This window comes from Lacerta agilis, chromosome 1, assembly GCF_009819535.1.
Source record: "Lacerta agilis isolate rLacAgi1 chromosome 1, rLacAgi1.pri, whole genome shotgun sequence".
Lineage (NCBI taxonomy): Eukaryota > Metazoa > Chordata > Lepidosauria > Squamata > Lacertidae > Lacerta > Lacerta agilis.
Genome location: NC_046312.1, coordinates 82,589,889 through 82,602,052, shown reverse-complemented (window position 1 = coordinate 82,602,052; position 12,164 = coordinate 82,589,889). Strand labels below are relative to the sequence as shown.

The window sequence follows — 12,164 nt, the reverse complement described above, 5'->3', positions numbered from 1 at the left end:
GTAGCCATGGCTGAGCAGATCTCACTTGGCTTCTGAGCAGATCTCCTCAGCTTCCATGCTAGACGGCCCCCTAAGGAGCTAATCATAATCCCCAACTGAGTAGCAAGAGGAAGGAGCAATAGTGTAAGGCTCAAGAGTGTGAAGAGAAGGGGAGGGTGTCAAGACTAGAATCCAAATGCCTAGGGAATTCAGCTTCCCACCATAATTTGACTGCTGCAATTGTGAATCTGGAGGGGGCGGAAAGACTCTTGACATCTCCCGGTTAGGTAGGGGCTGCATTAAGAAAATGGGGATGGGGGTGTCTTGCTCCCTGTGACATTACAGTTGGTGTTAGGATGCAGGTGGCCAGTCTCTTACAATAAGTTTCAGGTTTTAATTATTCAAATGCAGCAGGAAACCATTCCTTCCTTCCTACCCACCCACCCCCATTCCACTCACACAGTGGGCTCATTCAGCCCCTCCACTTCCTGCCCATCCCACCCACCCTCACTCACTCACTCCTGGGGACAACACAGCTCATTCAGTCCCTCCTCCCTGGGCCCCCAACCCCTAGCATTGATCTCACCCGTTATTGAGTTGAGGGCACGCAGGAGAAAGGAAGAGATGGTAATCCTGGTGCCAGGGATCAGAGGGGGAGAAACAAAGCAGAGTTTCTCCCCGCCCCCCACATCATGACTGGGAAGGGGATGGGAAACAGGGGTGAGGGGTGCTCATGGGGCTCACTTAGACAAGCAATACTCCAAAGGCTGGGAAGGTGAGAAATAAAGGGGCCAACACACACTGCAGAGGGAGGCAGGCAAGGAAGGAGTGGTGGTGGGAGAGAAAGCAAACACAGAAGATCCGGCACAGAGATGCTGAGGATAAAGGTTTGACATAGTTAAACCTTATAAGGAACAGGACAATTCCCTGAAAAGGAGGGAGAGAGGGAGAGAAAGAAAATGCAGAAAGATAATAAAGGCAAGGCAGTCTTCTGGACTGCCAGCAGGCAGTATTAACCACCATAACCCCAGCAAACACAGACACACACATGCACACACGGAGAGTGGGAAGGAGCAGGTGTCACTATAAATTGTCAGAATAAATGACACTCTTAACTAAAAAGAGCAATGAACTGGGCAACCAGCAAACAGAATGGGTGACTGTAGGAGCAGCAAGTCTCCTGGTTCCCTTTCCTGGAAACACACAAATGCATGCACACACACCCCTCATTCCCATCTCTGGGGAAACAGTGGCCAGGTATGCATGATCAAAGCCTACCTTAAGTGAGCCAGGTTAGGTACGAGGTTTGTGCAACTGCACACAGCCTCTGAGTGCCCACATTGCTTCTCCCTTTCATGCTTCACCCTTTCATGCAAGCAGCGAAACAAACAAGGAAGCTACAAGGAGCCCACCATGATTTAAAGAAGGGCTCTAAATCCTGGCTTGTTTGGAAGCCCTTAAACACATTTCCCAGTTTGCAAATCCTGGGAAGGCATGGTTAACTGCAGCTTTCTGGCTTGATTCTGCACTTGGCACAAAGGGAGAAATGAAGAGAAAAACGGCTGCGTTTGAGAGCACAAAGCCTGTGTATATCCTGGCTCATTAAGCTAGGATCTGATAGTCTAAAGCAGGCCAGAAACTTTAGAATGTGGTTCTTTGTCACTGTTAAAGCTCACTATGTCTGTGCCTTTGGGCTTTCAGCACTCCAGACCCAAAGGGAGAAAGTGCTCCCTGCCCACATGGAAATCTCTGCATGGCTCCGATTTCCAGAATTGGGCCTGTATCCTACTGGATTACACAGAGTTAATGGGGCCACTACAAGACTATACAGGCTGCAGAGACTGCGATTTTTTGTGCCTGGAGCATCAGAGGTGGGTGGGTGGAATGGACCTCTTTCCAAGGGATACCGTACTTTCTTTTCTTTTTTTCTTTTTTTTTAAAGTATTTTTTATTGAAGATTTTCTTGATACTTTCTACACACCATTTTGTGTGCTACGGAACTCAACTATGCTCACGGAAAGCTGCACGAAGGATGTTCCCAGAATTGGACACGGCTGATCACAGACCATGCAGAATGACCTCAATCTTCCCAAAAGCAAATTCAGATAAGGCAACAAGTGATGAGAAGCTCCAGCAGCTGAACCAAGAGATAAGAGGCAAAAAGCCCATCATCTAAAGGGGGGGACTGCCATGCTCCCTTAAAAACCTATTCTCCTGACCCTGAACCCATATACTTAAACCATAAGCCTCCTCCTTCATTTCAGCTGTTATTACATAATAATACTGCACAGATAGTGCTGTGCTTATTTTGTTTTAAATTGCGTGGATTTGTTATAATCTTGCAAGCTGAGAAAGGCATCCAAGAAGTGTAATAAATAATATTTATTCACAGATCACTACCAAGCATTAGGGAGCTGCCCCTCTTGCTTTTCTTTCACCTCTTCACCAGCACATCCTCCTTGAACCAAAGAAGGGAGCAGAAAGATCAGCCACAAGATGATGAACTGGGTCCAGTGATGGTGTTGTAGGTGTGGGTGTGGCAGCAAAGTTGGTATCTGGGTTTATTACAGGCTTTGGTACCAGTGTGCATATTAAGTATGCTTGCTGTATCATTGTGGGTGAGGAGTTGTTTAAGATTGGGTGGCTGTCTGTAGGCAATGACAGGTCTTCCTCCCAAAGCTTGGGAAAGAAAACTGTCGTTGTCTAGGAAAGGTTGCAAATCTCTGATGATGCGTTGAACTGTTTAAACTTGGGAGCTGTATGTGATTACTAGTGGTGTTCTGTTATTTTCTCTTTTGGGTCTGTCTTGCAGCAAGTTCTCTCTGGGTATCAGTCTGGATTTGTTGATCTGTTGTTTAACTTCATCAGGCGGATATTTTAGTTCCAAAAAGTGCATTGCAGTAGTCCAAGCGGGAGATAACCATAGCATGCACCACACTGGTGAGACAGTCTGTGGGCAGGTAGGGTCTCAGTCAGCATACCAGGTGGAGCTGGTAGACAGCTGCCCTGGACATAGAATTGACCTGTGCCTCCATGGACAGCTGTGAGTCCAAAATGACTCCTAGGTTGTGCACCTGGTCCTTCAGAGGCACAGTTACCCCATTCAGGGCCAGGGAGTCCCCCACACCTGCCCACCCCATCCCCCCAAAATAGTACTTCTGTGTTGTCAGGATTCAACCTCAATCTGTTAGCTGCCATCCATCCTCCAACCACCTCCAGACACTCACAGAGGACCTTCAATGGTTCTGATTTAAAGGAGAGGTAGACCAGGGTATCATACGCATACTGGTGAACACCCAGCCCAAACCTCCTGATGCTCTCTGCCAGCGGCTTCATATAGATGTTGAAAAGCATTGGGGAGAGGATGGAGCCCTGAGACACCCCACAAGTGAGAGCCCAGGGGTCTGAACACTCATCCCCCAACACCACTTTCTGGACACCACCAAGAAGGAAGGAGCGGAACCACTGCAACACAGTGCCCCCAGCTCCCAAACTAGATGGTCCAGAAATATGTCATGGTCAATGCTGTCAAAGGCCACTGAGAGAAAACAGCTTTCACCTTTGTCCCTAGCCCACCAGAGATCATCAACCAGCACAACCAAGGCCGTTTCAGTACCATGATGAGACTAGAATTCCGATTAGAAGGGATCCAAATGGTCCACATCCTCCAGGCATGCCTAGAGTTGTTCAGCAACCACCCGCTCAATCACCTTGCCCAAGAATGGAAGATTTGAGACTGGGCGATAGTTGGCCATATTGGCCAGATCCAAAGATGTTTTTTAAGAAGTGATTTAATAACCGCTTCTTTGAGCAGGTCTGGAAAGACTCCTTTACAGAGGAAGACATTCACCACCCCACGGAGCCCATCACCCAGCCCTTCCTGGCTCACTTTTATGAGCAGGATAGGCAAGGATCAAGGAGACAGGTGGTCAAATTCACTCGTCCAAGCAGCCTGTCCACATCCTCAGAGGTAACAGATTGGAACTGACCCCATGCAACTTGACTAGACAGGACTCTAGCACTCTCCTGCTCTGGTCTCACTACCACGTGGAGTCCACCTCTTTCCAAATCTGAGCGACTTGATATGTAAAAAACTTTCCAAAATCATTGCAGGAGATCATGGGGTCCTCACCAGGCCCTCATAGCAAAGATGGTTCCATTAGCTTGTGAACCACCTGAAAGTCTCATGCTGCTATTTTCTGCAGATACAATAGAGGCGTTTAGAAGGTCCTATTCACCATCGCTATCAGCACTTGGTAGGCTCAACTTTGAGCTCTAACCCATGTTTAGTTTGATTCAGAATGAATTTTCTGCCACCGGCACTCCAGCCGACTCAGCAATTGTTTCATTTCCCTCAGCTCCGGGGGAAAAACCACAGGGCTGTCTGAGCTCCATGCAATTGGAGAGGGTGCTTTGGAGCCAGACAGTCAATAGCCCTGGTTAATTCCGCATTCCAGCAGGCCACCAAGGAATCAGCTGAAAGGCCATGGTTTCTCCCAAAGAATCATGGGAACTGGAGTTTTAAAGGGTGCTAAAAGTTGTTAGAAGCCCACTATTCCATGGATTGGGGGCGGGGAGTTGATTTGATGTTATTTTGGGGGTTTTTATGTATTGCTGTAAAATGGAAAGTGATAAATATTTTAAAATAAAAAACTTAGTGGGTGCAGACAACTTAGTATCAAAAACTTGAGTAGCTTGGTGTGTGATATGACTTCTCCCTCCTAGCAGACACACAGCAGTGTCATGTCCTTTGCCACTCATATGTTCTGCTAGGGACAACCATTACTAACACTTGGTGAGCAGCAAGTTACAAGGGCAAAATTAACTAAGTATTAAAGTGCAACCAGAGTATGTGCCCAGACTTCAGATGCCAGCACTGCTGGCTGCATATTTTGGAATAAACTGGAAATGTGGAAAGAAGGATCCACAATAGAAAGCTATGCAAGAATATCCTATATCATCTCTGTTAAACACAGAAAGCTGGTACTTCCCTGGTCAGCAATTTGGACTAAGGGAACATTCCACACAGGGAGAAGGAAAACCTTGTATGGTGTGCAGGACTCAAACAATCAACATGCCAAACAATGGCAAATCATTTATGGATATACCTAAAGGTCAACTGACATGATCACATTTTGGGGCTTTTATACCATCCGCACTATTTTTGTCATTCTGGATTAAATAGATTTGTACCGATACAAATGTCCAAGTGCCCCACCATCAATGAGGACCCTTACAGGAAATATTTGAATGCATGCTGATCAATATGTGTTGACTATTCACATGCATGGACAAAGGAAGCCACAGGACTTTTCTGAAGCATAGCAGCCAGCCCTTTCCTGGAAATTACTTGTTTTCAAAGTTTGGAAGAATCACCCACTCAAAAAGCCATAGACTATGGAGAACACAAAAGCAAAACCACCTTTTCTGCACAACTGCAAATTAAGTTTTTGTGGGCATGGTAAATCAGGATCTGAGCATATGGTAGAGCACTTAGAAAACTCCACCATGCTCTCAGCTTATTTGGGCTGCAAAATAATAATAAAGTAGAAAGGGTAGAAACCTATCTAAAACAAACAGTCAAAACCATTTTTTTGCCTTTGTGAGATATTCCTAGATGGAGCACTGTGCCGTCCAAAAATAATGGACATTGCTGCAAGAAAGGAGGTCACTTTTTTAAGGAAATAAGCACTTCTGTGTTAGAAAAGTGGAAATTGAAGAAGTATAAAAAGGTTTTTTTAAAAAAAATCTTCAAATTGCAAGGCATTGCTAAAAGCAGGCAGAGAGGAACAGCCCCAAAATATTCATGCCGTGGGAAATTGCAGACAAACAAAACTAGAAAACATAGGGCTAATTACCATATTTTTCCGTGTATAAGACACCCCCATGTATAAGACACCCCCTATTTTGGGGGACTCCAAATTAAGAAAACACCCCTCAGCACTACCTGTGTATAAGACGAGGCCCAATTTTAAACCTAATTTTTTGGTTAAAACACTTAGTCTTATACATGGAAAAATATGACAATGCATGAAGGGGTTAAGACCACAGTTCTATTGCTAGACTCAGTTAGGTCACACCCCCTCACCTTTGGTGAGGAAGTGAAGCTTCTTTCCTTTCCTTTCCTCACACTATCTTTGTGCCATGTAATCGACCAGGAAGGACATGTCTGAACATGCTCAGACTGGGTGTTTGAAGCTAATTATCTGTATTTCGTACCCAAGAGTATTCTACCTGTGCTCTCCTTGCTGCTGCATGGAATAATGCATGAACCCGACATTTGGGTTTTGTTAATAAAGCTTTTAAACGAGTGTGGTTTGCTCATTGACAGAGTGGTACAGAGAGGGGCAAGTGCTGTAAGCAGATTAAACAGGATATGAAAAGGGGTCTAACAACCCATATTCCCATGCTATACTGCAGCTTAACTCTATGACTGTTTTAAATTTTGCTGGAGGTTCTCCTCTGACGGAGTGTGTGCAAAGTCCCGTGTTTTGAATCCAGGCATCCAGCTGGTTCTTTTATTAATTAACCCACACAAGGGCCACAGATCTTATTTTCCTCCCACACATGCAAGTATGCCTTTCTTTTACTATTACAGGAGGAGAGTGCAGAGTCTCCAATACATTGTACACATTGTTTTTTAAAAACACATAGAGAAAATTCATTAGTCATTGCAACATGTGGTAGGTGGCGATGGGAAATGCACTTTCCCAGTGACAAAATAGTGTCTTTTGGAGAACTAGAAAAGTTCAGATCCCACCTTTATTCCATGGAATTCAAGGTGGTAGACATATAAATGCAGTACCCCAAGAACAGCAGGACTTTCATAAACGAAAGTGCCAAACTCACTCAATAAGCTGTACAGAGATCTGTAGTATAACAGCTAAGAGAATGAACTATGAATCAGAAGTCTTTGGTTTGAATCTCACCTCTACAATGAACTTAGGTCATTGCTCTTTGAATATAGGCCTTGGTCCACTTTCAGGTGGGCCTCAGAACCACAGACTGCTTAGTGCCTCCTCATTTGCCTGTCCAGCCCCCTAACCATCCCATAGCCTTTCAGTTGGACAAATATCAGCACAAGCAACTCCTTTTGCAAGATGAGTAAAGGTGACAAAGCAAGAGAGAAGTTCAGTAAGAGTTGGAGGAAAGGAAGTTCTTCCTCTGAAGGAAAATGAGATAAAAGGTTAATATTTTTTAATCAGTGGTAATAGAAAATAATAAATGAACAAACTGGACATAGAAAGGAAGGGGATATGAGAGGAAAGTTTAAAGGAGGAAGAAGTGAATATAAAGACAGAGGAAGGAGGAAAGAAATTGGTTGGGGACAGGGGGTAAGTTGAGTATGGAAGGAGAATGGATGAAGAAATTACGGTACTGGAGATGGGCAGGAAGCGTGAGAAGGGGGGAAAATATAAAAGAAAAAGCTTTTTCCACTTTGTCTCTGGATCAACAAATTCTGCCTTAAATGGGGAGGCTGCCAAAATAACTCCAGAGCAAATGTCTGTACTTCGCTTGAGGAAAGCTGAAATATCAAACTCCGTATCACAAAGAAAATGCTGCAAAGAATGCAGCAATTTCCAAAGATAGGTTAGGTATTATGTCAGTAACTGGCAACTAATGCCAAATTATGCCTATCTGCCACCATTTTGTGCCTGTGCCTGCCCCTGCCCCTACACTCGGAACCTAGGAGACCAGAGTTTGAATCCCCACTCAGCCATGAAGCTCAGTGTGTGATATTGGGCCAGTCACTGTCTCTCAGCCTAACCTGCCTCACAGAGTTGTTGTGAGAGTAAAATGGGGAGGAAAATAATAATGCACCCCACATTGAGCTCCTTGGAGGAAAAGGTGGTATATAAATGTAATAAAAATAATAATGCACCACTATTTTTTGACTGGTGGGCCTCAGTAATTTTCAGCCACTGCAAGTAGGTCCTGGGGGTAGAATATGTGGCCTTAGGTACTTCATTTATCTCATAATCTGCCCACCTGCCAAATCTGGGGGATAATAATACTAACTTAGCTTAAAAGGTTATAGTAAGGATTACAGAAAGATAAAATAAATGAAATGTTTTGAGCATCTAAAGTGATATAAAAATTAAAAATATTATTACATTTATTAAAGGAGAAACAAGTGTATTAAAAGGTTCTGCAAAAGCCCAAAATATACACTGTTGTTTGATTAAGCCCTCATTCAGCTACCTCTGGAACAGCAGTAGCCATCACTGCTTTTCTTTACTCAAGTCCAGTGCTTTTTTTCTAGAAAAATAGGTGCTGGTACTCACCATGAAGTTGTTACAGTAAGTGCCACACTTTTTAACAACAACAAAAAAGAGGTGCCGGTACTGTGTACCCTTGCAAACCCCCTGAAAAAAGCACTGCTCAAGCCCATTTCCTTTCAAAGGAAACTATTTGTACCGAAAGACTTCCTGAATAGGAAGAACACAGCCCCAAGCTTTCCTGTGGGATGTCATAAAAAAGGAGGGCAGCAGTCTGAATGAAGTTTGTTCTAAACATAGGCCCACTATGGATGCGCTTACCACATCTGGATAGGCAGTTAGGTGTTGCACATGGGAGGCATGGATTAAAGTCTCACCTATATCAGGTGGAGCTGTGGTCTAAACCACAGAGCCTAGGGCTTGCCAACTGGAAGGTTGGCGGTTCGAATCCCCGCAAAGGAGTGAGTTCCTGTTGCTCGGTCCCTGCTCCTGCCAACCTAGCAGTTCGAAAGCACTTCAAAGTGCAAGTAGATAAATAGGTACCGCTATGGCGGGAAGGTAAACGGTGTTTCCGTGCACTGCTCTGGTTTGCCAGAAGCAGCTTAGTCATGCTGGCCCTCAGCCAGTAAAACGAGATGAGCACCGCAACCCAAGAGTCATCCGCAACTGGACCTCATGGTCAAGGGTCCCTTTATCTTTACCTATATCAGGGTTTAACTGTGTGGCCTCAGGCCAGTCACAAGTCCCCAGTCATCTACCTCCACAGGGCTGCTGTGAGGGTGAACACTATTATATATTGAACGTTATACTGGTTTCATTCAGCATTATGAAAGGATTGCTGACATACAAGTATTTATGTCTACTGGCCAGCAGCTACATGGAACCACTAATGGGTCACATACTGTGGCATATTCCCGCCACATGACCCCCGCAGTATAACAAAGAGGCCACAAATTACACCTACCGGTACCTGTGAGCCTCTAAAGTCCACAGGAACCCAAACAGTGGCCAGATTACCTTGAGATTACATTTTCCTGTTCCCTTTTCCATATGCACCCTTTGCTCCCCCAAGCCACCCCATTTTCTCCCCCCCCCCACCACCAATACCTGATAGTTTTCTTGGCAGCCTTGCCCGGGTTGGGAGGCTTGTAGGGCAGGACGCGGGGCTCCCAGCTCTGCTCAGGCTCCGTGCCCATCCCCGCAGGGACGGAGTTGGGCTTGCGGGCGGCGTTGCCCTGCCCGCCTTGGTGCTGCTGCGGCTCCATGCCCCCATCTCGCAGGCTGCCTTGGCTTGGGCCGCAGGGCTCCTCCACCCAGGTGACGCTGAGCAGGCTGAGGGTGAAGCCCAGGGACACCCCGACCACCACAGGCCCCACAGGGCGCAGGAGGGACAGCACCAGGGAGAAGCGCATGGCGCCAGTGCGCTGGGGAGAGGGTGGGGCGCCTGGGCACAAGCAGGGCACCTGGGCAAGGGGGGGCGCTGTCTCGAGTTGAAGGGGGACACCGGGAGGGGCGCCTCGGTGGTCAAACAGGGGAAGGGGCTCAAGGGCGTGCCTTTAAACCTCCTGAGGGGAAGCTGTGGGGAGTCCTGAGGCCAAGAAGCCCGAGGGCTCTTGCCCACGAAGGTCACCAAGGGGCCTCTCCGGCAGGCCCAGGGGTCATGGGGGTCGGTGGCTCCTGCCAGGAAGGGCCGCTCCGACGAGGCGTAGGAGCAAAGAGTGGGGGGAGCGAACCGGGTCCCGGCTTCGGGTCCTGGAAAGGGGGAGGGGCCGCCGCTGCCAAGCAACGGAGGGGGGCGGGGCGGGGCGGCCCAATTCTGGAACACTTGCGGGATCCGGAGCCTTATTGGTCTAGAGCCGCCCCATCCCGACCCGCGAGGGAGCGCGGTGGGGAGCAGAAGGGCGGAAGGAGCGAGGGGCGGTGGGCAGGGGAGGCGCCGCTCCTGGGTTGTCTCGCAGGAGATCCGCCGCCGGCGCCGTCCGACGTGTCACCCCCGCGCAATTCCCGCCCCCTCCGCTCGACGTCACTGGGCCGGCCGCACCCCCAGCCAATGCCCGCCCGAAGATGCGCGCTCGTCAAAGCCCGCCTTAGGTTTTTCTGAACCGTTGATAGAAAGAAGGTGCGGCGAGAGCGGGCGGGGGGTCCGCGGGCCCAGCTGTCCCGCGTGAGCCAGGCAAACTTCCGCTGCTGCTGCTGCTGCTTGTGATGATGCTGCAGGGAGGGAACTGGAGCGCAACCCGTTCTCAAAGCTGGAGAGAAGAAGTGAGGAACGGAAAGTGTCGCCCTGCGTTTCAAAGCTGGATTTATGGCTTGCAGCAGAATAAGTGGCAAAGTCCTGAATGGGTTGCTGCACTTCCGACTGCTGCTAGAGGTGGAGGCCTCGCGGGGCTCGCAGACCTCTAAGGGGTGCAGTTTTGTGTAGTTTACTTTTTGTTATATCTTGTGAATTTCTAACAATAAATTACTTTTATTTTGTGTTTTGAACGCCATTTCTCAAAGCTCAAACTTACAAAAACAGCGTTTGCAAAAGAGACCTGTTGGCTTGGCAACCGTATCAACTGAGCATGCCCAAGCATCACTTGACCTGAAGGATTTGGTGGCAAAATTTGCAAAGGAGTGAGATTTTGATGTGCCTGAGACTTAAACTTTTAAGAGACTTAAAATTTAACATCACTCTTCACAAGATGGTTCAAAATGATTTGTGTGTCAAAACATTTTCTTCTGGTATTTGAGAAAAAATAATGAAACGTTGTATTATTATTGCAATTTAAAATAAATTTAACAGTTTCAAGTTTTGTGTTTTTCATTTTTTCCACAATACATTATCCATTTTCAAGGGTGCAAAATGGCACACAAAATCAAGCCCCATGCAAGCAGAATACTACTGGAGCAGGGAGGCACCTTTTATGCTAGTTACAGGGGTTGCAGCCTACTGTTGTTGTTAAGTCGTTTAGTCGTGTCCGACTCTTCGTGACCCATGGACCAGAGCACGCCAGGCACCCCTATCCTCCACTGCCTCCCGCAGTTTGGCCAAACACATGCCAGTCGCTTCAAGAACACTGTCCAACCATCTCGTCCTCTGTCGTCCCCTTCTCCTTGTGCCCTCAATCTTTCCCAGTATCAGGGTCTTTTCCAGGGAGTCTTCTCATGAGATGGCCAAAGTATCAGAATCTGTTATTCCAGTGAGCACTCAGCGCTGATTTCCTTCAGAATTGATAGGTTTGATCTTGCAGTCCACGGGGCTCTCAAGACTTGTCTCCTCCAGCACCAAAATTCAAAAGCATCAATTCTTCAGTGATCAGCCTTCTTTATGGTCCAGCTCTCACTTCCATACACTACTACTGAGAAAACCATAGCTTGAACTATACGGACCTTTTGTCGGCAAGGTGATGTCTCTGCTTTTTAAGATGCTGTCTAGGTTTGTCATTGCTTTTCTCCCAAGAAGCAGGCGCCTTTTAATTTTGTGACTGCTGTCACCATCTGCAGTGATCATGGAACCCAAGAAAGTAAAATCTCACTGCCTCCATTTCTTCCCCTTCTATTTGCCAGGAGGTGATGGGGCCAGTAGCCATGGTCTTAGTTTTTTTGATGTTGAGCTTCAGACCATATTTTGTGCTCTCCTCTTTCACCCTCATTAAAAGGTTATTTAATTCCTCCTCACTTTCTGCCATCAAGGTTGTGTCATCTGCATATCTGAGGTTGTTGATATTACTGCCGGCAATCTTAATTCTGGCTTGGGATTCATCCAGTCCAGCCTTTCGCATGATGAATTCTGCATATAAGTTAAATAAGCAGGGAGACAATATACAGCCTTGTCGTACTCCTTTCCCAATTTTGAACAAATCGGTTGTTCCATATCCAGTTCTAACTGTATCTTCTTGTCCCACATAGAGATTTATCAGGAGACAGATGAGGTGATCAGGCCTACTAGTTACACTCTACAGACAGGAGTTTATTTGTATATGG

The 12,164-nt window shown here is 46.8% G+C and overlaps 1 protein-coding gene across 2 annotated transcripts in view; it reads right to left on the bottom strand.

The window, feature by feature from the left end:
- CHPF (chondroitin polymerizing factor) overlaps positions 1-12,164 on the bottom strand; it is a 29,688-nt gene that overhangs the window by 10,481 nt on the left and 7,043 nt on the right. Inside the window, exon 1 of one of the 2 annotated variants that reach the window (XM_033159907.1) lies at positions 9,306-10,222. The exons of the other annotated variant lie outside the window; for it this stretch is intronic. Within the exon in view, the coding sequence (XP_033015798.1) occupies positions 9,306-9,610 (305 nt within the window). The 5' untranslated portion in view covers positions 9,611-10,222. Of the gene's footprint in view, positions 1-9,305; positions 10,223-12,164 lie in introns of those variants that run through there. 2 annotated transcript variants of the gene reach the window in all.